Below are 27,847 nucleotides of genomic sequence, written 5' to 3'. Positions count from 1 at the left end.
GGTGACCTTGGGCTAGTCACACTCGCCCAGCCTCACCTACCTCACATGGTGTCTGTTGTGGGGAGGGGAAGGGAAGGTGGTTGTAAGCCGGTTTGAGTCTCCCTTAAGTGGTAGAGAAAGTCGGCGTATAAAACCCCACTTTTCTTCTTCTAGTCCATCACCAGCCAAAGGGTAACGAAGAACATTTAACGAGCGGCATAAAAAAAAGAAAACAATAGGTGAAAGCACCAGAGAGAACACACGAGTCTCTTACTCCCCTCTCCTTCTTAAAAGAGTAGATTAGATCTTTAAGTTTATGAACCTTCACATTACAGGAGCATGACCGAACGAGGGCAACGAAGGACTTGTCCTCCATACACGGCTAGGATAACTATCCTCTTCTTTCCATACCCAGAAACAGCTCGACAACTTCCTACCTTCTCCTCATCCGACACCCGATCCTCGAAGTCCGCCATTTTGGCTTCTCTGAGCCCAGCCCCACCTGTCACCCCCGCGCAAAGGGCGCCGGGAACGGAGGAGTAGCCGGGGACGTGACGGGCGCCTCTCCAACCGGATGTGAACCTCAGCGTCCGTTCGCTTTATCTCGGAGGTCTCACAGAAGTTGGCGAGCGCCATGTTAGTTACGGGCACGCCTGTTCTTTACAGCCAAGCCCCCCCCCCCCGCCGGGCGCGTGCCACCGACCGAAGCTAAAGCGTAGCCATCGTGACTAAGGGCAGAGTAGCTCAAACGACTGCGGCGCCGGCCCCTCCAGCGACGCTCCTGTCACGCCCGTTGCAGTAAAGCAGGGGTTCGCGGGGGAGAGGGAGACCCAAGATCGTTATCAAGAAAACAGTTTATTAGCAGCTGCTGACTCCGAGGCCCTAATGGGCAGAAATCTCTGAGTCCCGATTATACTGGGGAAGAGAGATTTATCCAAATTCAAGTTATGACGATACATCCACAAGTTGTGCATGTCTGATTGTATTACAGACAGAAAGGCGACTCAGTACAATTGCAGTTTCATCCAGCTTCTCCTATCATTGTTGATCGTTCACTCTGACACTCCGTGGCTCTTAGCCCAGTGACCCAGCGCACATAGCAGGCTTGTAGCGAGGCAGAAATTCCTTCCCTGGCAGTCTGGAAGCCAATTATTACCGGGAGATCTCTGGGGTACTGTCGCAGGCCCTAGCCCTCCCCTTCGCTTGTTGTACTGGCCTTGGCACCACGCCTAAGAATGCCGCCGTCGAGCGGGCGGCGCCGTCGTCCCTCCGTCAGCCCGCCTTTGTGCAAACCCGGCTGCAAAAAACACCCGGGTCCGTTTTAAAGGACAGGCCTCGCCCCGCCTGCAAATAAAACTTTGCGCCCCACGGATGCCGACGCCTATGGTCCCCATTAGACCCCCACCCCACCCCACGTGCTTTGCGTGACGAGACTGCCCCAGCCGGCGCCCGTCCGCACGCTGGAGCGTCGGGTCTTAGGTAGCGAGTTTCACTGTATTTCAGACAGTCGAGGGTTAAATTGTAACCAAGCTGACCAGATCAAAAGGTGAGGTGACCTACAGTACGTGTCAACCAGCTGTTGGTTAAACAGGACAGCTGTAAAAGTGTTTTGCGTACTAGGAGCTTCTTTATTTAGCAAGAAGAAGCCACCGCCGTTGCATTTTAGATCTTACTATGTGAAGAGGTGAAGCTGTAGAAACTCCCAGCTATGAATCGGGGAAGTGATAGGAAACTTAGAATGCAGTAAGGAATTTATTATTTCGAAGTTACCCTTCCCTGACGTCAGTGTCAAGTTGATTTTCACTAAGAGAACAGACTGCGAGTCTTGATTGGGTGCGCGCAACCTGAACTCGCTTCTACCGCTCACACCATTAATATTCAACGACCCGTTTCCTCTGACAAGGGTATTAATTCCCATCACGGAGTCCTACGGGCCGACATCCCAAGAAATGCACAGACTTCAATGGGAGAAGCATATTATGACGGCGTTAGCGCCAGAAGGACCCCCCTCCCCCCAAGCGCCCTTTCGCTCCCCGATGAGCGGCGGGGGTTTCCCTCAGCCGCCGGGGGGGGGGAGGGCGGGGGCGCGCGCGCTCCGAGCCTCCCAGAGCCGCTCGGCATGGCGGCGGGGGCGCGCGCGGCTAGTCCCGCCCTCCTGCCTCCGCTCAGCCAGCCAGGCCGCGGCAAGCGAAAGGCGGGAGTCATGGCGGAGAGCGGCGCGGCGGTTGGGGACGCGGCGCCTTCTTCCTCCTCCTCCGAGGCGACCGGCGCCTGTCCCGGGCGCTGGGAGCGGCTGAGGGGGGCGGCCGGGCCCTGGGCTCGCACGGGGGCCTTGCTGGCGGCGCTCGGCCTCCTCTACTGCCTCAGGGGCCCGCTTCGGCTGCGGGACAACTTGGTGGCCGGTGAGGCGAAGGAGGGGGATGTTTGGGCGAAGGGAGAGGACGGCGGGGGGGGGGCGTCGGAAGGCGAAGGCGCGTCAGGTGTGGCGGGGGAGGGCAGCCGGGCCTGCAGCCTCTCTGGAAGTCTCCTTCTCTGACCCGCCATTGCTGACCCCGAATCAGAGATGCGGGGGGCGGGAGAGAGAGAGAGGTTGTTTCGGGAAAGGAACTCTTCACATGCTCGGCTCGGAGACAACGTTAATTTTTTTTTTTTTACAAAAAAACCTCTTCCGTTTGTCCGGGGGTTAAGCCCTAGCAGTGAAAATAGGGGTCAGGGGTCAGCTTTAAACTAGGAGTGAGGATTTGGGAAGGGGTTCTATGAAAAGGGGGCCAGGAGGAGGAGGGAGACGGCAGTGAAGAAGGGCAGGTTCACCTCTCCATTTGTGCATGTTTTCCAGTGCTGCTGCTCTCCAGAGACCTCCTTATTTATCTCTTGCCGAGCTGGGTAGAAATCGGTCTGTAGAATTCCCCCGTTTGCTTCACCTTTGGCCCTACTACATGGTTTTTTAAAACACCATATAGTTCTTATGCATCATAGGGTTTTACAGATATTTCATTCGAGGTGGGTTTTTTTTCCTCGTTCTTAGTTTTATAAAAAGTGCCTCTCGTCTGTTCTTTGCGTGCCCTGAATGATGACAGCATCAGCGCTAAGAGCTGTCAAGTGCTGCATATCTTCAAAACAGACTCACATGTTGTCGAAGGCTTTCACGGTCAGAGTTCATTGGTTCTCGTAGGTTATCCTGGCTGTGTGACCGTGGTCTTGGTATTTTCTTTCCTGACGTTTCGCCAGCAGCTGTGGCAGGCATCTTCAGAGGAGTAACACTGTCAGAGACACTGTCCTTCAGTGTTACTCCTCTGAAGATGCCGGCCACAGCTGCTGGCGAAACGTCAGGAAAGAAAATACCAAGACCACGGTTACACAGCCCGGATAACCTACGAGAACCAATAGACTCACATGTTGATCAGGAGATGCAGAATACATACATAAGTTTCGTTAGAAGATCAGAGGTTTCGATCCATCAGTAATGTTTTGTTTTCATCAGAGGTACTCATATGCTTCTAAGTGTATATGAGCAAACCATTTAATCTTATGTGCGTTAAGTGCCATTAAGTTGCTTCCGACTCATGGTGATCCTATGAATCAATCTCCTTCAAAAGCATCCTAGGGCTGTAGCTTCCTTTGTAGAGTCAATCCATCTCATCTTCCTCTTTTCGTACTGCCTTCAACTTTTCCTAGCATTATTGTATTTTCCAGTGACTATTGTCCTCTCATAACATGACCAAAGTACAATAGCCTCAGTTTAGTCCACACTTAATTGTTGGAAGGGGTAAGGGTAGAGTGTTATAAGGTTTGCTGTGCCAGCATACCAGTGCATAGTATGAGACTTGCAGCTCAATTCTGTCCATGTTTGTTGAAAAGTAACCTCCATTGAGTGCAATGGCACTTAGTTCTAAGTACATGAACATAGGATTGCAATTTTACTAGTGGTCACAGTGGTAAAGTATGACAAACTATTATGATCTACTGATGTTTCTAGTAGATACTAGAAAACAATGCGTTGGTTGGTTGACAATACTAAGGAAGGGAAGAGTGTGTTTAACTCATCTGCCATGTGGTCTCACCGAGCTCTACCATGCGCTACAGTGCTCATTATTTCCACTAAAAGTTAAGTATAATGTTGACTCCTTGCCTCTTGATTCCTCACACTACCTAATGTCTGTGCCATGTGTTTAATTTTTGTCTTATTTGTGTCATAAATATTTCTCTGTTTTGATAAATTGCTATTTCAAAGGCCTGAGAAAGTGACAGATGAAACCTATGAAACAGTTCATGGTGATGCTGACATTTCTCTAAGAGCAGCCAAATGCAAGTTGTCAACAAACAGAAGAGCACATACAATTTCTTTAGTATCTCTATTTTGTGATTACCTGCACAATCAAAAAACACAATTACACATTGTTGCTTGTTTAGTAAATTATGTTAGGGGATCTATGCAGTTTAACCTAGATTTTAAACCAAATCATAAGCATGTTTATTCAAAAGTAAATTTATTTATTTATTTCATAGTAACTATGTTTAGAATTGTAACAAAGTTAATTTTGAACCACTTCTGGTGTTATATTGCTCCTGCATGGAAACCTTCTTGCGGTGATCTATATGCAAGTTGCTTCCTCTTGCAGGCTATTCTGAAGCACCGACTTAATACTGCAAAAAGCCGTACCCCTGTAAAGTAAAAGAAGCTGAAAATTTGTTATAAGCAACTTATGTACATAGTTAAAATACTGAAATTTCTGCAATGACCAATCCAAATAGTTCTCCAAGAAAAGATGAATTATGCAACATGTATAGATTCATGCAGGAGCCAGTATGGTATAGTGGTTAAGAGCTGTAGACTCTAATCTGGAGAACCGAGTTCGATTCCGCCCTCCTCCCTATGAAGCCTGCTGGGTGACCTTAGGCCAGTCACTGTTCCCTCAGAACTCTCTCAGCCCACACGGAGACAGGCAATGGCAAACCACCTCTAAACGTCTCTTGCCTTGAAAACCCTATGGGGTCGCCGTAAGTCAGCTGTGACTTGATGGTACATACACATTCATGCAAATTAGGAGAATTATGCAGACTTGCACAATTAGCTAAATGTTGCCATTTGTTGCTATTATGCATGATTTACAGTGCAATCCTGCCCTGACCTGGATAGCCCCAGGCTAGCCTCATCTCATCAGATTTCAGAAGCTAAGCAGGGTTGGCTCTGGCTAGTATTTGGATGGGCAACCTCCAAGGAACACTAGGGTTGTGATGTGGAGGCAGGCAATGTCAAACCACCTCTGAACGTCTCTTGCCTTGAAAACCCTAGGGGGTTGCTATAAGTCAGCTGTGACTTGACGGCACTTTCCATCACCACCACAGTGCAATCCTAAGCAGAGTTGCATTGAAGTCAACAGGTTTAGAAGGGATTGCTCTGTTATTCAGGTTTTGCTAGTCAGAGCACTGGATACTGAAGCTTCTACCCCTCAGGCCTCTGTGATTTCAGCAGGTATTACCTATGCATTTTCAAGCATATATTTGATATGAGGTCTTGAAACTTTACCCCACCCCCTTTTTAATGAAAGCCGAGAGGCTCAGGAAGCTAGATTCTGTGTCCACTATATATTCCTTATTTTTTCAGTACTTCCACTGTGTTTTATTGTGAAAGATTGCATATCAGTATTTTTACATTTGTATTCCACTTGTCCTTGCAGTATTGTGGAGAGTAGCTATATGTTTTTAACTTGTTTTAAGTGAAGTAACTCAGTGTAAACCCCTCTTTACTTAACATTTAATACTAAAAAGTAATCTAAACCATGAGCCTGCAGCATTTCTTAATTAAGCTCTATCTAGGATTTTGAGTATTCAGGAAAAGGCGTTTCATGATTCTTTTGTTTTTGTTGGTAGCTGTGTTCTCTCCCTGCCCCTTGGTGAAAAGGATATCAAATTCTGCAGTAACAAGAGCAATGATAATCTTATGAAAATGTGCACAGATGGCCTATTGATTCTGACCTTTCCACAGCAGCGGATGCCCTCTTGACAGTGGCAGCATTCGTGACAAAATAATAATGGACCATCTCCAAGGAAACTTGTTTGGTTGCTACTGATGTTATCAGGGCACTCTTGGCTGGCTTTCAAGTTAGGGAAGGCAATGATGCCCATGCTGCTTGGGAACAGTATTCAGAATCAGCATTTTGAGTCCCACTGGCTTTCTGGTCACACCCTCAATCCGTGTAATGAGTGATCCCTGCCGGGGGATGCCTCTAAACTTCCATGAAGAGTAGGCTTGTGAAGAGCATGTTGCAATAGCTAAATTGATGTGTTTGACTGACTGGTTACAGTGCACAGCACAGAGCATCAGTGCACAGAACTTTTCTTGTTTGCTTATCGCTGCTTCAGACAAATTTCTTCTGAAAATTCCAATGTTCGTTAAAAAACGGAAGATCCTTAGCCACTGTGGGGTTTTGCTGTTCCAGCCATAAGCTGGAAGAGAGGGCTATTCATGGCTGTTAGTAAAAATGGATGCTAGTCATGATGCATACCTATTCTCTTCAGGATCAGAGGAACATGCCTATTCTATTAGGTGCTTTGCAACACAGGCAGGAGAATGCTGCTGCAGTTGTCTTGCCTTCTAGAGGCACCTGGTTGGCCACTGTGTGAACAGATTGCTGGACTTGATGGACCTTGGTCTGATCCAGCACAGCCTTTATGTTCTTATGAGGGTTCATACTTGAGTGATGATGGCTCCATAATCCCAGCTAAGTTAGTACTTTATGCAAAAGTACAACAAAATACGTTTTCAAATAGGAGCAGAACTGTGCGGTTATAAGGAGCAAGCTACTTACAGCTGACCTATGTCCACGGAGCTTTTTGCACACTTAATGAGGGGGATATTGTACATTGCACTGGTACCCATGCCTGTGTGGCTCAAATCAAGGAACTTTCTGCAAAACGAGATGTGTGAATGAGAACTGTAAAGCACTTTGCATGCTGAAAGTGATATGCTAGTGAGATACATTGGTATGGATCGACTCTGATGTTCCTTCTATATAATGTTTTTTAAAGGTAGTAATAGTGAATCTCAATCCCTTGATATAGGACATTTTTGCTAGACAAATAATTTCTCCTACAGGGAAAAGAGCATTTTCTATTCTACCTGTAATCTTTTGAGCATCGTTACCTGCTGAGTGTGCAATTACTTCATCGTGTATTGGGAGATCCTTGTAATGCTCAAAGCTGAGCTTGTGCAGGCTCTGTCCCCATTTAAAATTGATGCAAGTTCTTTTACAGGGTGCTGCCAGTCCAGTGTCAGGGTGTCCATGTCATTCCAGAGCTGCTGGCAAGAGCAGTCAAAGTCAGTGTTGCCGAGGCAGATACAGTGATTGACAAAAGCTACTTTTTTTTTAAATTGACAGTGACTGTCTTCTTGAGCACGTTGACCCCAAAATTCTATGTTGCACTTACGGGGACTTCCTCTTTGATATCCGGCTTGATATTTGTAAGTAACATCTTCTCTTTACTATCCTTGATTGGAATATAAGTAGTTATGTTAGTTCTGTGGAACAAGAAACTGGATAAAAAAGATGCTGGAATTGACCGAGATGGCAAAGCTTACAGCTTTGATAAACCAGAATGATAATGTACAATTTTGGGGGGAATGGGAGGCTTGGAGAACCTACTGTGAAAATCAATTTTCAATGGGACCATTTAAAGGATACTCTTTGATCGAATCCCTTATCTATACTTTGTATTAATTTTATATTAGGTTTTGATGTCATAATGTTGGATAGGATAAGAACAGGTTAATTAAAATAATATTGGGATTAGCTCCGTTAGCAAAAGTTTATACCATTCATTTTTAGATGGAAGAGGGAGAGGGGGAAGTCATCTTATTGTTAAATTAGTGATACTACTTGTTTTTCTTTTTATTACTATTATTTTTAGTACTGGATATTGTTTCTGTTGATATGTTAAATGAAGAAAATAAAAAATATTATAAAAAAATAAAAAGAAACGCGATAAAGTGACTCCAATGAAAGGAAATTAAAAATAAGTATCCAAGATAATTCTTCTTTAGGCATCACATGCTCAGAGAAGAAAAAAAAGGTCCATTGCTAGGATTTTTGGCCTGCCTTTCAGGATGTCCACTCAGATACCAAGTTAATTAATTTGATTGGGAACAGTGTCGTCTTGCATTGAAGACTGGAGTTAACTTTTCCTCCTGGGAAAAATCCATTTTTGGTATGACTGGGAATATAGAATCAGGCGTGTTTGCATCTTTTTAATAGCATTTGAGCTTCTTGGGGCAGCCGGCAATTACAGAACAGATAAAGTTAAATGTTGTGGTATTTGTGTAAAGGCACAGATTATGTATTGTTTGACAATTAAACGGTGTGCAAACCATGTTAATCTGTAGATAAAGGCTGCCTTTGATACACCAGTTGAACTGTAGGTGGTGCTGTTGTACAAAAAAGAACAAATATTTTGATCCCTTTTGATGTGATTCTATACTGTTTTACCACCACCTTACAAGTCAGCTTTTAAAGGCTTGTAAAACTGCAAGGGGCAACTGTAAGAGCAGTGGTATAACCTTTCCAGGTGCGCTCTAGGCGCATGGAGCCTAGTCTGAGAAGGGTTTTGTGGCACAGCTAAGCACAAGGATGGGCAGCAATGTCAAATTTCCAGCAATTTTGAGCCCAGGGGCAAAAAAGAACAAATTACTGTTTGGGATAATTGTTCTACCATTTCCTACAATATATGTAGAAATAAACACAGTTCTATAAAGCTGAATCTCTGTTTAACATATAATATTTGTTCTCATCCTCTAGTGTTCACTTTCTGCCATAACTCTTGCCAATGAGCTTACTGAAGTAAAAGGAGAGATTATTTTCTGTCATTATTCACAAGCAAACCGTTATATTATTGTGCAAAGAAGCTTAACTAAACCATAACTAATCCATCTGTTATTTTTAAGCAAGAGATTTAAGCGACTGTGCGGGAAATTCTAAGTGTGTCTACTCAGAATTAATTCCCATTTTACTCAGTGGGGCTTACACCCAGGAAGGAGGATTGCAGCCTAAGGGAGCAAGCCTAATCAGGTCTCCTCAGATATAACTCCTGTTTTATTCAATGAAACTTACTCCCAGGAAGTTTCAGAGGGTAGCTGTTTTGCTCTGCAGTAGAACAGTTAGATTTGAGTCCAGTAGCACCTTAGAGACCAACAAGATTTTGGGGTATAAGCTTTTCAGAGTCCGAGCTTCCTGTGTCAGATAGGGACCTGATGAAGATGCATAGGGCTGTTTAGCTTGGAAAGAAGGTGGCTGAGGGGAGACATGATAGAGGTCTATAAAATTATGCATGGTTTGGAGAGAGTGGTCAGGGAGAACTTTTTCTCCCTCTCCCATAATACTAGAACACGGGGTCATCTGCTAAAGCTGGAGGGTGAGAGATTCAAAACAGATAAAAGGAAGTATTTTTTCACACAACGCATAGTTAAATTGTGGAACTTCCTGCCCCAGGATTTGGTGACGGCTGCCAGCTTGGAGGGCTTTAAGAGGGGAGTGGACATATTCATGGAGGAGAGGGGTATTCATGGCTGTTAGTTAGAATGGATACTAGTCATGCTGCATACCTATTCTCTCTAGTATCAGAGGAGCATGCCTATCATTTTGGGTGCGGTGGAACACAGGCAGGATGGTGCTGCTGCACTCGTCTTGTTAGTGGCTTCCTAGAGGCACCTGGTTGGCCACTGTGTGAACAGACTGCTGGACATCAAGACTGGCCCAGACTGCTGGGCCTTGGTCTGATCCAGCAGGGCCTTTCTTATGTTCTTATGAAGGGAGCTTTGACTCTCCAAGTTGCTACTGGATTCACATCTAGCTGTCCCAGGAAGGTGTTCTTAGTATTGCAGCCTTCTAGGGTACTCTTAAACAGACTTACAGTCTTCTAAATCCATTGACTTAAATGGTTTAACAGGATGTAACTCTGCGTAGCATTGCACTGTAAGTTTTCTTTCATCGTGTTCTAAATTATACATCGTAATGTTACTTTACTGTTTGATCACTGCATTCTTTAATTTTGTTGGTTCTGGTGTCTTGTACTGTTCTTACTGCACTGTTTTTAGTTGTAATCCACCTGGAGTCTCAACAATAAAGACGGTCTGTAAATTAAGTAATTTTTTTCTGTTTCTTACTGCAGATATTTGAATGGTGGTATTTCAGAAAATATGGCACTTCTTTCATTGAGCAGGTATCTGTGAGTCATTTGCGACCACTGATTGGAGGAGCAGAGAACACTACTTCTCCGCAGTCAAGTTTCTCTGCCACTAATGGAGAAAGTGACACAAACAGGCAAAGTTTATCAGGTGATTGCTTCTGATTTCATACGAACATCTTCATAATTGCCCTAAGCTGAGGCCAGTAAATCTTCCTTATGCTTTGTGTCACATAATGATTTTTTTTATTTTTGCTAAAGGTAGTCAAAGTAAGAGAAGTTGAATTGGAGTGAGAGTCTGGAGGTGGGGTTTAGTACTGCTTGTTTTCTAGAACTCTGGCAAGTTCCAAAGTAATAAGATTTACAGCGCAGTCTTAACGGGGGGCGGGTACTTATGGTGGGCTCGGGGACGGCACAGCAGCTCCACCTCCTGAGCAGCTTGGAGGCCCAGCGCAGAAGGGGAAAATGTATTTTCCTCGTGAAACCCTGTGTAAGTGCCCCATTGAGTTACATGGGGCTTCGCCTTGGTTTTTGCAGGTGCAAGTTCATGCCTGCAAAAGGGGGTGTTCCCCGGGAATGCCTCTTTGGCCCCAGCGTGAGCTCTTGCATCAGAGAAACGCTGCTCTGGCACCCTAGCACGGCGCTGCTCCCCGGCGTAAGTGGCCTACCGCCGGCGTAGATGCCCATTTTTATGCTGCCAGTGGCATCTATGGCGGAACTGGGGTCACGCTGCCTCCAGCGGCCTTTTGCCCCCCCCCCCCCTTTCAGGACTGGGCTGTTAGTTTTATCATAATGTATGTGAACCTCCCACATGTACTTTTGAATTATGGTTTTGTGAGAATCTCTGGGTTTGTGTCTGTCCTGTGAAAGGACAACTCTACTTACTTGAAGTTGTAGTAGAGGAAATAATATATTTTATGTTCAATGTGAAGGTCCATGTCTATTAAGTTAGAATAGCAGACGCTTAAAATTAAGCACTCTTGCTTTTTTTTTTTTTTTTACAGAGTGCAAAGTATGGAGAAACCCCCTCAATCTGTTCAGAGGAGCAGAATATAGCAGGTATTCTTGTCCACTTTCAGAATTTTTACCATTTGTAAAATGAAGGATGATAGGTTATAATGATTTTAGTTCATTAATACAAAACAAAGTATTGGAATGTAGTCCGCATGAAGGAATAGGATTGCAAAGGCTACGGCTGCTTTCGGAGACCACTGTCAACTGGAATGTCCACTGACCTGCCTTCTTGCTGGCTGCTGTACCTCATACTGCGAATCCCAGTGAGAAATTAACTCAATATGAATACAGGAACACAGGCTTCCCTCCACAAACCAGGGCTCTAAAGGAGGTGAGGGGAGAGATGGAGGAGGAAGGCTCCCAAGCACGTCAAGAAGCCAGGGTTGCGCACATCTGTAACCTCAGTTAGAAGGAATGTTAATGTCGTCCCAACAGGCACCTGTTTGTTGAGATCAGAATTCTTTATTTTTAAGGATAGTTAATGCTCTAGAGGAGGGGTCCCTGACGTGGTGCCCATTGACACCTTTTCTGGCACCCACCGTATTTTTGGAAGTAGGTGTGGCCAGGTGGGGCTTTTGCCCGGCAGAGCTTCTTCTTTTTGGCCATTGGAGATCCGATTGCCTCTGATTTTGAAAAAGCAGCTGCCACCACAGCAGAAGGATCTTCACTGTGTGAATGAAGATAAGCTGTGTGTAAACAATAAAATATTTGTAAATGATATGTTCATTTGAAAAGGCATCTTGTTAAACAGAACTTCTGCCTGAAATGTTGAATACTTACTATTAGAGTTATGTATGACCTCACTCCCTGACATTTTGTGGTTGGCTGTGCCTCCTGTGGCAGCCATTTTGTGGTCAGCTCTGCCGACTGCAGTATTCATTTTGTTGGTTCGAAAAGTGCCCACAGGTTGGGGATCCCTGATCTATAGCATTTCTTCTAGGTTGTTTTGTCACAGTCTCTGACATAATTATGGTATTTTGTGTACATGTGCAGAATTAATTCCATGTAGAGCTTGAACAAATTGAACCACAAAACTGCAGAGGTTTGTGTAATGAAAAGCCTGTGTAATGCAAATGTCTTTAAAATAAGCTGACTGAATCCTTTCAGGAAATAACTATTTTACCCTGGTCTTATCCTTAAAGGGAAAAGAACAGAGTTACCCTTTACCATCTACTAAGAAAAATGTATCTGGCATTTCCCTTCCTGACTCATCTGCCAGCTGTCAGCTGCTCATATTTCAAGAGCAGAAAAATCCTGCTATCTTATAGCCTCATATCTCAAGAGCAGAAAAATCTTTACTTTTTGTAAATCTTGCTAAAGGCTCTATTTTCTACTAACCAGCTGGTTACAAGTTGCAGTGTCAGCAATAATTATGTTTTATGCTTTATATAGTTATATATTGTGTTATAGATTTCTAAATGGTCTCATTTAATGCGTATTGTAATAACAATGAGAATGATGTGAAAATTGAGTGTGATCATGGGGCTCAGAAATGATTGTTTATACTTTAAGCAAAATAGACTGAAAGGAAAGGAAGCCCATATATGGTCATGGGGAACTGAACAGCTGCAACTAAGACATTACTGCACTGCTCATGTTATCTGAAAGAGGGAATAAAAGGTATCCCTCTTGATGGATAAAAATGTTGTCTGAAAGTGGGAATAAAAATCCCCCTTCACTCTAAAACAGTATAAATACAGCCACAGTAAGCCCAGAGAATCAGAACCTTCCAAAAGGCTCTCAAGAAAAGGCTGAATGGTATATATGGCTTAAATACATTACTCTAGACTTTGTGAATTAGACACTTTGAACTGAATCAGAATAATTTGACTGTTATATTTTAGAAGTTGGATTTTGAAACTGAATAGTATGTAAGACTTGCTTGCTTTTACTTCATACATTGTAAATACATACATTGTACTTTGACAAGAGTTTTTATAGAAGTGTTAAAGACTTGATAATCTGCATTTATACATATTTTACTAGAAGTATATCAATAAAAAGACTTGGTTTTAAAAAGTAGGTAAAGTTGTTGAGTCCTGCTTACTCGATGATTGGCTGAATAAGATAACTTCACTTCTCAGTAAGTGATACATTCTAAGAGCCTGTCATCTGAACAGCACGACCCACTTCAGTTTCTTTTCTGTCTTCCCGAAATCCATGTTGTACTGTGTATAGCAAATTTACCAGTTTCTAAATACAGTAAGGGCCATGATGGGCCACGATGTGCGTCTCCACCACAAAACATCTTTGACATCTGTAGTGAATCTTATTCCAAGACTGTGCAGTCCTCAATGGAGAAAATGTAATAATAGCCACCTTCTATACAATGACTTGCTATCCCAATTTGGGCTAGGATTTATTATGCATACAGAGAGGACTGAACTGTCCAGTTAAATGCACATCTTGATTTTCTTATGTCAATAAATCATTGATGCAGCCCTTTTTCTTCTTCTTGAAGATACACATGGGTGACTGGAAAGGAGCCACTCACATATTACGACATGAACTTGTCTGCTCAGGATCATCAGACTTTTTTCACATGTGAAACAGATTCACTTAGGCCTTCAGATGCAGGTATTCTTTTTTTTCTTCTGTGAAAGATAGAATGAAAGGTGGATGATGCTCGTAGGATGGAAATACTTCTAAATAACCCCAGATAATAAAATTAATATATCTATTAAACAAATTTTCTAGATCAAAATGTATTACATTTATCTGTAAGTCTGTAAGACCATTTATCTGGCATTCATATTCCTTGCTGCCCTTTTCCGCAAGATAAATTATGCTGTATATTTTCAGTTGATTAAAATGTTCTGTATTTTTCAATTAGCTGTTGCTTTCTAAACCAAAATGCCGGAGTTTATTAATTATCAGTCACAAAAAAATAGCTGCTCTGAAAGGAATCCTGACTGAAAAGGGTGTCCATATCCTATCATTGCAATCCTTAACATAGTTAGGTTTAAAAAGTGTTGATCTATAGAAGATTCTTTATGATTACTTGGAGTTTGTAACCTGGAGACGTTTACTGTTGGGTACATCCCCATGGCACAGAGTGGTAAGCTGCAGTACTGCAGTCAAAAGCTCTGCTCACGACCTGAGTTCGTTCCCGATGGAAGACGGTTTCAGGTAGCTTGCTCAAGGTTGACTCAGCCTTCCAGCCTTCTGAGGTCGGTAAAATGAGTACCCAGCTTGCTGGGGATAAAGTGTAGATGACTGGGGAAGGCAGTGGCAAACCATCCTATAAACATAGTCTGCCTAGTAAACGTCGGGATGTGACATCACCCCATGGGTCAGTAATGACCTGGTGTTTGCACAGGGGACTACCTTTACCTTTACAGCCATTTTAAAATCAAGTCAGAGATTTCATTACAATATCGTGCTTCAGCATCTTTAAATGTCCCTTTATGGGCGTTGGTTGAGAAATATGAATCCTGCTTTGTTGAATAAACAGCATTATGTTGAACTGATTCAAGTGGTATTGTCTGTTTTTAATGGCTTTTACCGTATATACTCGCGTATAAGCCGAGTTTTTCAGCCCCAAAAAAGGGCTGAAAAAGCCGAACTCGGCTTATACGCGGGTCAATACGGTAGGGTAGGGGAGGAGGGAGGGGGGAACTTACTGCTGCCGCCGCCGGGCCCACGCCACTTCCTGCTGCCAAGAGCGGCCTGGGGCGGCCTCCTGCAGCTGCAGGGAGGCTGCCCCGGCCCTCGCCCGGCCGCGCCGCCGCTTCTCGGGGCCGAGGGCGGCCTGGGGCAGCTGCCCCGGCCCTCGCCCGGCCGCGCCGCCACTTCTCGCGGCCTGGGGCGGCTGCCCCGGCCCTCGCCCGGCCGCGCCGCCGCTTCTCGCGGCCTGGGGCGGCTGCCCCGGCCCTCGCCCGGCCGCGCCGCCGCTTCCCGCGGCCGAGAGCGGCCTGTGGCGGCCTTCTGCAGCTGCAGGGAGGCTGCCCCGGCCCTTGCCCGGTTGTGCCGCCGCCAGGCCCGCGCCGCTTGCTGCCAGGAGCCCAGGTAAGCCTGTGGGGGGGGGAGGGGTTATAAGCCGACCCTCGGCTTATACGCGGGTGCCTAATTTTTCCCCATTTTTGGGGAGAAATTAGGCACCTCGGCTTATATGCGGGTCGGCTTATACACGGGTATATACGGTACTTTTCTTGAATAATGTGTATTTCATACATTAAGATTTCCATTCATGATTGGCTTTTGCATAAATTTTTCTTTCTCTTCCAACAGTTATGCAGAAGGCCTGGCGGGAGAGGAATCCTCAGGCTCGAATCAAAGCAGCATATCAAGCTTTAGAATTAAATACCGAGTAAGTGTGGTCAGAAGAATAAATGAAATTTCTGAACCAAAGCCATACAATTCTGTATAGTAATTTCATATAGACTACCCACACAGTTGGCACTCTGATGTATAACTTCAGATTGCAGATGGTAGATCAAATGTCTGAATATGCCGCTTATGTTTCAACCCCTAGCATATCAGAAAACTTTTAAACATGGCAGGGCCTGTAGACATTCAGCTCTCCCATCTTGCACTCTGAAGTGGTACAGTCCCATAGATGTTACATTTTGTGAAGCTGAGTTTTTAAAAACTGGGAGGTGGCCCAGAGGTAAGCATTGCTGAATTTCGTCAGGTAAGCACAACCCCTCTATTATTATTAACTTTGGCTTGATTGTGCCCCCAGGTTGATATAGTATCGATGTTTTCAAATGGCATAAGGAATTTCTAGTATTCATCTGCCAAAAATAAACACAGCAGTTAAAACAATCTTGGTAGTTAAACTCATTTTTGTGATAAAGTGCAGAGTCTACTTCTAAAATATTTTCTTTGTACTTTTTGCATTGTGGTGGTTAAGTGTTAAGGTTCACCACAGCATCCCAATTCTTTTAGCCCTCTCTGGAATTCTGATTTGTATTCCTGCTTCAGACTTGCTTAAATAGGTATAGGCCTACATCCGCCGTTCCCATGACCCTTGATCCAGTTATCTCTGTGTGTACTTGCATACACAAAGATACATTTCTCCTGTGGCTGTTGCACCTTGGACCTATGGAATGCCAATACTACAGCTTTAGCTTCTATCAATCATTGTATTTTCTTTGGTTCTTGTAGGTTATCCGGGCTGTGTAACTGTGGTCTTGGTATTTTCTTTCCTGACGTTTCGCCAGTGTTCCATACTGTATTTGATCACATATCTGCAAAGATTATGTTTGAGTTTGTTCACTTACTATATTGGCAAAAAGGTTAACCACAGATGTCTTTCTGTCCACATGCAAAATAAATCCCCTGGCTGGCTTCTTTCTGAATATTATCTTCTCCTTCTTTCCCCCTCTGTTCAGGTGTGCAACTGCATATGTTCTCCTGGCTGAGGAAGAAGCAACTACAATTGTGGATGCTGAAAAGTATTTCAAGCAGGCCCTGAGAGCTGGAGAAAACATTTATAGGAAGTCTCAGCATTGTGGTTCGCAAAGTCCTCAACATGAAGCTCAGCTTAGTAAGTATTCTTGCTGAAACAGTTGAAGATTTTGGACTGGCTTCATTAAAGTGTTGGGCAAAATGTTGCTGTCTTCAATACTGATTAAAACCTACATGAGCACAAAAACAAAGTGTTCATTTTATGCACAGTTTAGAAGCACAGGTGTGTATCCAGCTATCCATGGGCTTTGCAGAGCAAGACTTCCCTTCTTCCCTGTCCTGCTGCAGACAACTGATAACCCCCTCTGTGTTTCTCCTGGGGGGCAATAGATTAGAAATGTGGAAGCCCGGGGGGAGGGGCGGATGAAAAATTCAGGGGAAAAACAAAGCAAAACATGTTTTCTGTTCCCCCCCCCCGAGGATTACCCCCCCCCCAGTTTTTTTTTCCAATAGGGAAATTTGGAAGAGCACTAAAAATGACTTTTTCCCCTAAAATATGCTAATATATCATATGGTGCAGCAGTTTGCAGCATTCTCTGTTTTAATATATTTGCAATTTTGCTGGAAGAAAACGAAGGTATTTATACTTTTATACCATTTTATATGCAAACAACATTACATTTCATGTTGTTAAAGCAATACAATGTATTCAGGTTTAATAGGAAAGTAAATATTACATCTGTTCCACCCCATCCCATTTCCTTTTTTTCCTTCAAAAACCAAGAGAAAAACCCTCCATTTTTATTTCACGGTCTCATTTCTGGAAATTTTACATCTTGGACCAGCGAGAACAGCATTTACGGGTGAAGTAGGATCAGCAGTGGGAAGAGGGAATTGGCAGGAATCACTGCTCCCTCTTTCACAAATGGAAATACTGTTCCATTGGGGGACCTGCATGGTTGGATACAGATCACTGTCAGTCGTAAGAGAGGTTTCATTTTCAATGCACTAAAAAGTGCTGAACTATTTTATTCTGGTTTGCACAGCATATTCCTATTTATTAAATCTAGTACATTTGTTTCACAATAATATTTATTCTAAAAAGTTTTATCCTGTCATTCAACATGATAATATTTATTCTAAAATGTTTTATGAAGTCATTCAACTGAAAATTCGCATGGCAGTTAACACTCGGCAGTACTATTACAGTACTGTATCTAACAGTACTGGTGGCCTTCCTGAGATGCAGGTTGGCTACTTTAAAATGCTTTGTGCTGTTGTTTTTGGGAATGGAATAACAAAGAAGAGGGACTGTGGCTCAGTGGTATATAGTGTATGGTTTAAATCTTCCAGGTCCACTCCCTGGTGTCTCTGTTTAAGGAACTTAAGGTCACAGATGCAGGGAAAAGGTTTTCCCCCTAAGATCCTGGAGATACATTGGGGGTTACCGCACTTTGTATTCCCAGTGATGTATTAAGAGTTTGAAAATGTTATTAAAAACATCACTTTAAAAGGGTTTTTGGATACCACGGCTAATAAATGGTTGGAAGACGTCTTCACAGCTAAAGGGGCCAAACAAAGTGCGAACAGTATTTTTATAACGTTTTCAAACTCTTAATACATCGCTGGGAATACAAGTGCTGTAACCTCAATTGTCTGCCCAAATAGATAATAATACTGAACTAAATGGACCAATAATAGTTTGATTTGGTACAAGATGGCTTCATGTGATTAGGAGTAATAATACCTTATTGTTGGTGGCAGAGCCCTGCCACCTCTACCCACCCCAGCAGTTCAGAGGCTTAAAAGTTTCATCATCCAGTACCTGCTTAATGATTCTCCTCCCAACAGCAATTCTCCAGTAACTGCTGAATAACTAGAAATCATGATACCCTTCACTGTTTTTTTTTCTTTTCTTTTTCTTATGCCACTGAGTGTGATGTCTTACTTTGAACCCATAAATGATTTCTCAAACCTTAAATGAATGTGATGGAGTAGCAGTATGTGCTGAGGTTATGAATTTCCTATTTAGGTTATAGTGTGTTGAAATTTCTGGTTCCCTATCCATGGATGTGGAGGTGTGGGACCCCTTTAAAGTTGTTCTTTGAATTCGTATCGTCAGTGTTTACCAGATCACATTTTCTTTGCCTTTCCTTTTCTATTTCAGAGTTGGTTCTTAACTCAAATGGACATGTTTACTGACACAAATACTTAATTTCTGTGAAACCAACAATTCTAAAAGAAAATCCTTTGTTGTTTTGACCTGTCTTTATAATGTTTCTGACTGTTAAGATCTCTGTATTCCTACCCCCTATAATGGTCTGCAGGGAGGAGAAGTGTTTCTCAGGAGTAAAGCCCCACTTGTGAAATGGTCAAAGTGATTCAAGAGAGCCTTGCATTATGCACTGCTGTAGAAGATTTAAAACAACATTTGCTTCTGTTTTTTGCATTGGCATTTTTTTAAACCTATCCAACTGTGTTATTCTGCTGTGTTTATGATCTTTTCATGGCCTTCATGTTATCAAAATTCCTGTTTCCACTTAGACAAGAAAAGCATGAAATACCTGATAGAAAAAAGCATGACATGTTGACATATAAATGGAGGTAATTTTCTTGTCCTTCAGGAAGAGACACCAATGTACTGGTATATGTGAAAAGAAGACTAGCAATGTGTTCAAGGAAGCTTGGAAGAATTAAAGAAGCCGTAAAAATGATGAGAGATGTAAGTAATTTCTATTTTTTTTAATGAGCTATTTCTACAGGTGGTTAAAACTGATAATCTGTTACCGTGATGTGAACAGGTCTACATTTGTATTCGCTTTTTGTTTCTATGATCTAACTTATTAGAAAAAAGTCAAAATAATTCTTTTTCATGAGCACATTTTTTAGGCCTCTCACTAAATTTAAGACTGATTTTTATGAATTTAAATTAATTGCAGATTGAGGCAGAATTAAGCATTCATATAAATGAAACATTTTTGTAGAGGAAAACATACTCTCTGTCTTTGGATGATGCTCACATGAATTTGCAGCAGGCTTCCTCACAGAGGCCTTCCCTCATGCTTGAATGAGATGACGCCTGCCAGGTGCTGTTTTTGAAGTTCTTCATTCACTTACAGAGGGGGGTAGATCTGCGGTGGCCAGGAGGAGCACAGCTATGCTGTCTCCTCAGAGGCTTCCCAACTGCCAAATAAAAGGAATTTTAAATTTAAAAGAAGGAAATTGCCCCCGTTGAAGACAGTGAGGCTGCACCACCAAAAAAGGTGGCATAGCCACGCTGCGGCATGAGGAACCATTCCCGGGGCGAAAGCCTAAAGGCAGCTCAGCCCCTAGGAACACCCTGGAATGCCCCCAATGCCGGTGTGGGCTTTCCCTTACAGGAATTCTCTGCCGGTGTGGCTGCACTGGCAGTGGGGGCTGGCTCTGCTCTGCAGCTCCCTGATGTCAGTGTGTTTGCCCACGGGACAGCGTAAGTGGCACTTTATTCTATGATAAGGCGGCACCTACGCTGGTGCGGGGGTCACACAGTTATCCGTAACAACACCAGCTCCTAAGGAGCTTTGCCCCCCCCCTTCAGGAGCATGGGTCATTTTAAAATGTAGCTTGATTAATCAAGACTATTTCTATTGATAGTTTTTTAAATTTCTGACTAAAGCTGGCATCCCTAATCTTTCCCTCTAGCTTTTATCCTAATTATAGACTTCACAATTCCTACCATAAAAACTATTTAATAGAAGAACTTCATAGTGTTGAATACCAGTTTAGGCTTTGCTTATTTGGTCATCTCAAAACAAAAAATCTTTTAGAGTCTTTGGAAGTGTGTGTTGTCAACCTTGATTTCAGTTATGCCAATAAATGGGATTGACATCCTTCCAAATGTATTGTCAGTCCATTGTGATTTTCCTTAAGGAAAAATTATTGGCTACCACATTTTCTGTATGCCTCAAGGCCAAACAATGCAGTACATTGAGTGTTTGGGGCTTTGCTTTATTCCATTCCCCCAGAATTGTACATTTCTATATGCAATGAATCAGAAGCTCAAATACTTCAGATGCAGCATTTTTATCATTGCCAATATTCCGAAATGCATATTACAAGTTACTGTGGCTTACTGACTGACTTTTATTCTTGCTGTGAATTGTGTTAGTAAGTCCTTAAATATCACATGGGGTTGCAAACTTAAGTCTTCCTTTACACGTTTTACTTCTCATAAAGCATCTAAGTTTTGTTTTGTTTTTTAATATTGGGAAATACAGGAAAGAATCGTGTTCTACCTCTGCCATGGCTTGAGTCCACAGTTTTTCTTTACAGAGGGAAAAGCAGCCATTGAGAGGAAGTCATGCTTTTTTCCCCAAACAGGGGCTGTGTGTATGGCAAATTAATCTGGAACCCCCAGCAAAAAAAAAAAAAAACTTTAAGGGAAAGAGTGGGGGAAGCTTGAAATGGCTCCCCTTTCAATACTGCTTTGCTGGGGAGAAGCATTGTTTTGGAGGCTCTTGATTTTGTCTTCTAGTGTGTTGACTACTGAGGCACACTTACCTTATCACTTACTACTCAATTTGCTGGATTAGTGGATGTGATCCTTCTGGTTATTGTCTTACAGAATGATTGTATGCATGTTTACTCAGAGGCACGGACATGCTAAGATGGGGTTGTAAAACAGTAACTTTTGTAACCTGTTAATTAATTTCTCTCTCCTCTTCTCTTTTATAGTTAATGAAAGAATTTCCTCTCCTAAGTGTACTGAATATTCACGAAAACTTGCTAGAGGCCCTTCTGGAACTACAGGCTTATGCTGATGTCCAAGCAGTCTTGGCAAAGTATGATGGTAAGTATACATAAATGCTGTTAGGTGTCATCCTATGTTGAGTTATACTGTTCTAAGCCCAGATTGAAGTAACTCTGCATTCATTTGCACCGTTAATGTGGAGACTGGCCCCTCCTAGGATTGCCAACCTTCAGGGGAGGCCTGGAGATCTCCCAGAATTACAACTTATGACAGGACTTTTCTACCAACTGAGGGGACCCATAAAGCCTGTTACGATTTTGGGGAACCAGGTTTGTTTAGAACTCTAAACCTTCCCCTCAGGTACAAGATATTTTTAGGGTAGCAAGTGTAAAGGATTTGAGTTCACTGCTGTGAGGTAAGTATTGGTGAGCATAAAGAACACAGAGACCACAGAGACAGGAGTTGTATGTAAATAACAGAGAAGATTTATTTATTTACAAGTTATTTTTAAAGAACAGATCAGCAGCACGGGTCTTCAGATAGTCAAAGGAGAAACCTGGCTGAGGCACATAAGTTTAAGCTAGTTATGGCTTCAGAGTGCAGTTTGAATTCTCTTTACTGTTTGCAAGTACAAACAGGCTTTCACTAACTAGCCACTAGGTTGGATCCTTTCATGTACAGGATTCCATCCACACCAGCCTGCCCTTCCCAAGACTCTCATCACAAGGTCTGCTCATCACCAGAGACAGGCCTAACAACCGGGTACTCTATCCTCTCCAAGAGACAGAGCTAAACCACCCTGCCACAATTGCAGGCAGAGCTACCCTTCAAACAGTCTGCTTTTTTGTTGAGGCAGACCTGAAATTTCTCCTGCTGTGTTTCTCTCCCAACAACCCATCCTGCCCCCCGAAAGATGATTAGATGCTGGAGCAGCATTCCCATAAGCTCAGGGATGAAACAGCTGAGTGGCTGTTTTTCTTTTCCAGGACAGGACAGTCTCCTCTCCATCACACAACTGAACTACAAAGATCAGTTCCCCTGGAGAAAATGACTACTTTGAAGGGTGGACTCCATGGCATTATTCCTCACTAAGGTCCCTTACATCCGCATGCTCTACCCCAAAATATCCAGGAATTTCCCAACCCAGAGCGGGCAACCCTAGAGGTCCCCTGGGTTAGGTGGAGATATCCTAGGTTATTTATAATGTTGGTCTATTCATAGGCAGTGATTTAGATGCATGATGCCCACCAATCTAGTTGTGCAATTTTTATTTTGTGTTGACCCTTCTAAGATGGCCTAGTGAGATCTATAGTTGGGAAAAAAATGTCAGTATTACATTCTCTGCCGCTATTCTTATATATGGCCAAAATTTTGCCCCCTCATTTAACTGGAGATGTGATCTTGATTCATTATGAACTAATCTTGACCTGTTGTTGGAAACAGTAAATTGATCTGTTCCTATCACAGATCAATTAATATGAGAGACTGACACTTTTCTTTATCATTTCTCAGAGTTGCACCACTTTTTCTACAGTGCTGGGATTTACTTCTTAAATTCCATTTAAAAGGTACATCAGACAGTTCTGGCAAGCTTTGCTCTACTCTTTAGCCAAGGGTTACAATGAATGCTTGGTATCTTCCCACCAGTTGAACTCACTGGAAAGTTACAGTCTAGAATTGGAATAAATTCCAATAAATAAAGAAATCCACAGATGTTGGCAATGAAACATCATCCAAAACTATGTATACTTATTTTTAACTGTTTATTTACTTTATAGCTCTCTTTCTTGCTGGCTCTCAAGGTAGACAGTGCAAGACATCCGGTGAACAATGCAGTTGGCCTTTTTTTATTGTCAAGTCGCAGCCAGCTTATGGCAACTCCGTAGGGTTTTCAAGGCAAGAGGCATTCATGGGTAGTTTGCCATAGCAAACTACCCCTGCATAGCAACCCTGTACTTCCTTGGTGGGTTCCCATTCAAGTACTGATGCGGGCTGACCCTGCTTAGCTTCTGAACTCTGACAAGATTGGGCTAGCCTGAGTTATCCAGATCAGGGTGTGGCAGGACTAGGGTTGTAGAATTAGAAAACAATGCAAACAACAAACTGTCCAAGGTGAGATATACCAAAAACAAGAGTAGAAGACAATGCAGTAAAAGCAAGATGATACCGACAATAAATGTTGCAGTAAACTACAATCCTATTCCCTTATAAAATTATCCTCCCGAGCTGTTCCAAGACTGACCATGCCAAGTCACAGCAGCTTTTCAGGATCTCAGGGCTTCTTTGTTCTTTTATTTAGAACCAGGCAATTGAACCAGTTTGTAGCATGTGTTCTGTTCTCCCCTTAAGATAGGCCCCTTCTCTTAATCAGAAAAATGGTAATTTATTTCAGGATCACTGTTACAAACTTCAGTTACATTTTACTAAGTACAGCTATATAAACATTTGCCCCTAGATTTGGAACTTTGCAATCCTTCAATATAATATTGTGGAGACGTGCATTTTTGTTTGGAGGTTTCACCTGAACAAAACCTTCACCTTGAGTTTCAAAAAGTTTCTCTCTTCAGGAAAAGCTTCTTTGACCTGGCCTGTGGAAGGAGAAAAAGAGATAATTAAACTCCTGAGAGTGAGGAGGAGGTGACAGAATGATGTGGGGGAAATTTTTTTTTTAAACTGACACACATTGTTATTTTTTCCCCCTGTTCTCCCGAACATTTCCATCAGAATTTTTTTAAGTCCTCGGAAAAAAACAACAGACCCCCCCATCCCCCCTTTCCCCCAGGCCTTCACATCTCTAAGAGCTGTTGTGTGTGTGTTTGTGTGTTAAGTGCCATCAAGATAACATTTAAAATTCTCCCAAATATAAAAAGACAGTGCCCCCACAAACCTACTTTATCTGCCCCATGTCTTAGGTTTTCTGTCTCCCCAACCCCACAGCCTCTGCCTTGGAAAGTTATAGTCTTTCTCCACAGTGGGGACCAAAGCAGCTTACATTAGTCTCCTCTCCTCTTTTTTTATCCATACAGCAACCTTGAGAGATAGGTTAGGCTGAAAGAATGTGACTGGTCCAAAATCACCCAGTGAGCTTCCACAGCAAGATGGGGATTTGAACCTGGGTCTCGCAGACCCCATTCTGAAGCTCTAATTGGTACACTGCACTGGCTTTCGTGGGGTGGCTGCTGTTGAACAGCAGCAAGCAGCCAGGCCTAGTTGAGTCATGCAAGTCAGTTGGTAACAAGGCACCCAGAGGTTGCTGGAAGGCCTAGGCTTGCCAGCCTCCAGGTGGGACCCGGAGATCTGCTGGAGTTACAGCTGAACTCCAGACAACAGAGATCTGTGCCCCTGGATAAAATGGCTGCTTTGGAGGGTAAACTCTATGGCATTATACCCTGCTGAGGCCTCTTCCTTCCCCAAACCCTGCCCTCTTCAGACTTTACCACAAAATCTCCAGGAACTTTCTAACAGGGAGCCGGCAAGCCCAGGTCTGGCCCCAATGAGTCCTCCCTCAAATGCCAAAATAGGCCTAGAAAGGGCCCTGCCCCCTCCCCCTGCCTTTTACTCATAGAAACTGAAGCCCAGAATCTGTGGTTGCCTAGCAATGGCCACTGAGGGAAATTGGTTGCTTAAAGCAGTTCCTCATTGGGTTTCTACTGAGTTGGGCTATTTGGGGCATGATCCAATGGGATTCTTTATGCATGTACAAGAGAAAAAGGTGCATAGCCAGGATTCTTTCTGTAGTTTCCCCCTCTACACCTCCCACAGCAAGGCTTGCAGATTGATTCCAAAGTACCTCTTCTAGCCACCACCTCTGTGGGAGCTGAAAGGCCCCTGTTGCGTGGATTGATCACTTACACAGACTGCTCCTCTTGATGTGCACTTAGGCAGAAATTCTGAGTTCATCTTAAATGTTAATCTTAGAAACATTGCCCACAGCATATGAGCTGAAAAGAAGAAGAAGAGTTGGTTTTTATATGCTGACTTTCTCTATCACTTAAGGAAGAATCAAACTGGCTTGCAATCACCTTCCCTTCCCCTCCCCCTCCCCTGTAAGGTTGGTGGGGCTGAGAGAGTGTAACTAGCCCAAGATCACCCAGCTGGCTTCATGTGTATGTTTTCTGATATGAAAACATATCAGAAGGGAGAATTCAAGATGTTTCAATTATATACAACGTCCCAAATGTAAATGGTTGTATTCAGAGTTAGTGATTTTGAAATGTTTCTCACTTTAGGATCTAAAGACAACCATTTATTGTTCCATAGATATCAGCCTTCCAAAATCTGCAGCAATATGTTACACAGCAGCACTTCTAAAGGCCAGAGCAGTTTCAGATAGGTAAGTCAATTTTAGATGAGTACAATATCAAACCAAACTATTTACAGCATAAACACAAGACTGGGTCAACAGCCCATCCTAAGTGGGTTTTAATAACTCTAAAAGCAAGTTCTTCAGTATAAACCAATTCACATAATATCTTGTAACCTGGTAACCATGTGTCTATTCATGCAAACTGTTCCTCTGACTGATTTGCCCTATATCCATATGTCTGGTCAGCACACAGAGTTACGAGATGTTTGGTGCAGAGCTCATCCCATACTAGCAAGTGATCTCGGCGTGTTGTAAAACAAACAACCACAATGTTGGCGCTAAAAGCTTCTAGCAAGTTTATTGCCTGGCTATTCCGAAGTGACAAGGTTGAATTTTGATTTTGGTGGTTGTGTTTATTTTCTTGAACAGCCAGGCATGCTTCGCTCAAAATGATAACTGCACAAGGGCTATTTGCAAGTGTATCTGGGTAGTGGCTGTTGTATTAGGCAAACTGTTCCTCACATGCTGTTTTCCATGCCTCTTCAAACCGGCAGTAGAAGTATATTACAATGGTATATTGGCAGATCAGTAGTATGTGCACATAAACAGAGAGGGAACAAATCTATATGAGGAGCTGCTGTCTGTAGTTATCTTAACAGATGGAACAGCTGTCATGTGGGTACAATTGCAGACAATACCTATTTGGCTGCTGTCCTTTGTATGAATCAAGTCTAAGCTATGCCTGAAGCTAGATTAAGAGTGTTTGGTTCTCCTGTTTCTTTGAACTTGGTATGACACACTCTTCTGAGATAGCCACGTTCTGTGTTTTTTGAACATTCACCAATGGCTTATGGGATAGGTGAAAGTTTGGCTTGGTCAAAGTTTGGCTTGTATTTCTCACTTCAGACTTGGGAACAAAGGGCTCAGCGCATTGCTGCAAAGCACATAATTGTGCACCGGGCATCTTGGAGTAGCAGTGATTGCTTTGTAGGACTGAAGCCTTGCATCTCAGTCTGCCAGCCCAATTTACTTGCACATGTTTCCTTTTAGTTTATCTTGAAAAAGATAAGAGGCTACATTGTTCTTGGTTTTAGAAGTTTATCAAGCTTTTGGGTGTTGCTTCAGGTTCTCTCCAGAAACAGCCTCAAGAAGAGGACTTAGTACAGCAGAGATTAATGCAGTAGAAGCAATTCACAGAGCTGTTGAATTTAACCCTCATGTCCCAAAGGTAAGTGCATTTGCTCCTTTAACTGTAGCATTTCAGTTATTGCTTGAATATTCATAAGGAAAACCAAAAAGTGATTGCTTTGCTGATGGCACTTTCTTTTGGGCCAAGGACAATATGTACTCAGGGAGTCCCTTATGGTCCTTTTGTTATGAACTCCAGAAAATAATCTTTGAGAACATCAGAAGCTTGTTTGTTTGTCCTTAAATCCTCAGCTGTTCATATGGACAAGCCAGCGTGCAGCCCAAGGAAGAACCCTCCTTGCTTTGACTTCCAAGTGAAAATTGGGCAACTATGTGCAAAACTCAGGATAAAAAGAAATTGGGTAAAAAAATGAAAGGAGCACAGGACGATTGACTCTCCTAGGAATTGCTCACCTCTAGGGAGACCCACCTACCACTTTAACTATGAGAACAGAGCTACTAGCCAGGAAAATATGATCCTGTCAGCATTGTTTTGGACAGTTTGGGACAGTTTAATCTTCAGCTATAGCATATTGTGTGTAGAAATGACTCAAAATAACCTCTCTTGGGAAGAATTTGTTTTTTTGCATGCTCTTACTGGTTTTTTCGAAGAGTGAAATTCTTAATAGATCAGTTTTTGCTTAATAGGAAGTGAAAGCTTTTTCTAAATGGCTGAAATGTAGATTTTTTTCCAGCTAAAAGCTAGATAGATTGGATAACTCATACAATAAGAAACAGATGAGTTCTCAGAAGGATGTTGGACTTTTTACAGTTTAGTTATTTTCTTTCTAAGTATGGTTACTCCTAAGTAAACCTGTATATCATTCTTTCTACACTCGATTCATTCCTTCATGACAGGAACACGGTGCTTGCTTGTGGAGGAATCCCCATAGGGGATGAAAGAGTCTTGTTGTTTCTTCCAAGGTAGATACCCTTGGATGAGGGAACATGCACCCCTCATCCTGAAGCAGGTCTTTCAGTGGATTTAAATTGTTCATCTGAAAGAGTTTTTGTTGTTTGCATGCTGTTTATTGACCTTCAAAACTAGAAATTTTTAGAAACTTCCGGCAAGATGGCTGGTCTGATCGCAACTTCTCTCAAGA

General features: G+C 42.9%; 2 protein-coding genes across 2 annotated transcripts in view; one reads left to right on the top strand and one right to left on the bottom strand.

Annotated features, from left to right (window-relative positions):
- CAPZA1 (capping actin protein of muscle Z-line subunit alpha 1) overlaps nt 1-504 on the bottom strand; it is a 28,701-nt gene extending 28,197 nt beyond the window's left edge. The window contains exon 1 of the mRNA XM_056845419.1: nt 417-504. Coding sequence (XP_056701397.1) covers nt 417-455 — 39 coding nt within the window. The 5' untranslated portion in view covers nt 456-504. The remainder of the gene's footprint in view (nt 1-416) is intronic.
- A 1,594-nt stretch (nt 505-2,098) lies between these two features.
- Nucleotides 2,099-27,847, top strand: part of ST7L (suppression of tumorigenicity 7 like) — a 53,390-nt gene continuing 27,641 nt past the window's right edge. Inside the window, exons 1-11 of the mRNA XM_056845417.1 lie at nt 2,099-2,381; nt 7,359-7,441; nt 10,141-10,306; nt 11,160-11,214; nt 13,631-13,746; nt 15,400-15,478; nt 16,506-16,660; nt 19,146-19,243; nt 21,235-21,349; nt 25,511-25,583; nt 26,682-26,784. Of these exons, the coding sequence (XP_056701395.1) occupies nt 2,099-2,381; nt 7,359-7,441; nt 10,141-10,306; nt 11,160-11,214; nt 13,631-13,746; nt 15,400-15,478; nt 16,506-16,660; nt 19,146-19,243; nt 21,235-21,349; nt 25,511-25,583; nt 26,682-26,784 (1,326 nt within the window). The remainder of the gene's footprint in view (nt 2,382-7,358; nt 7,442-10,140; nt 10,307-11,159; nt 11,215-13,630; nt 13,747-15,399; nt 15,479-16,505; nt 16,661-19,145; nt 19,244-21,234; nt 21,350-25,510; nt 25,584-26,681; nt 26,785-27,847) is intronic.

The sequence above is a fragment of the Euleptes europaea genome, chromosome 2 (genome assembly GCF_029931775.1).
Source record: "Euleptes europaea isolate rEulEur1 chromosome 2, rEulEur1.hap1, whole genome shotgun sequence".
In the NCBI taxonomy this organism is placed as follows: domain Eukaryota; kingdom Metazoa; phylum Chordata; class Lepidosauria; order Squamata; family Sphaerodactylidae; genus Euleptes; species Euleptes europaea.
This window is presented reverse-complemented; position numbering and strand designations above follow the sequence as displayed.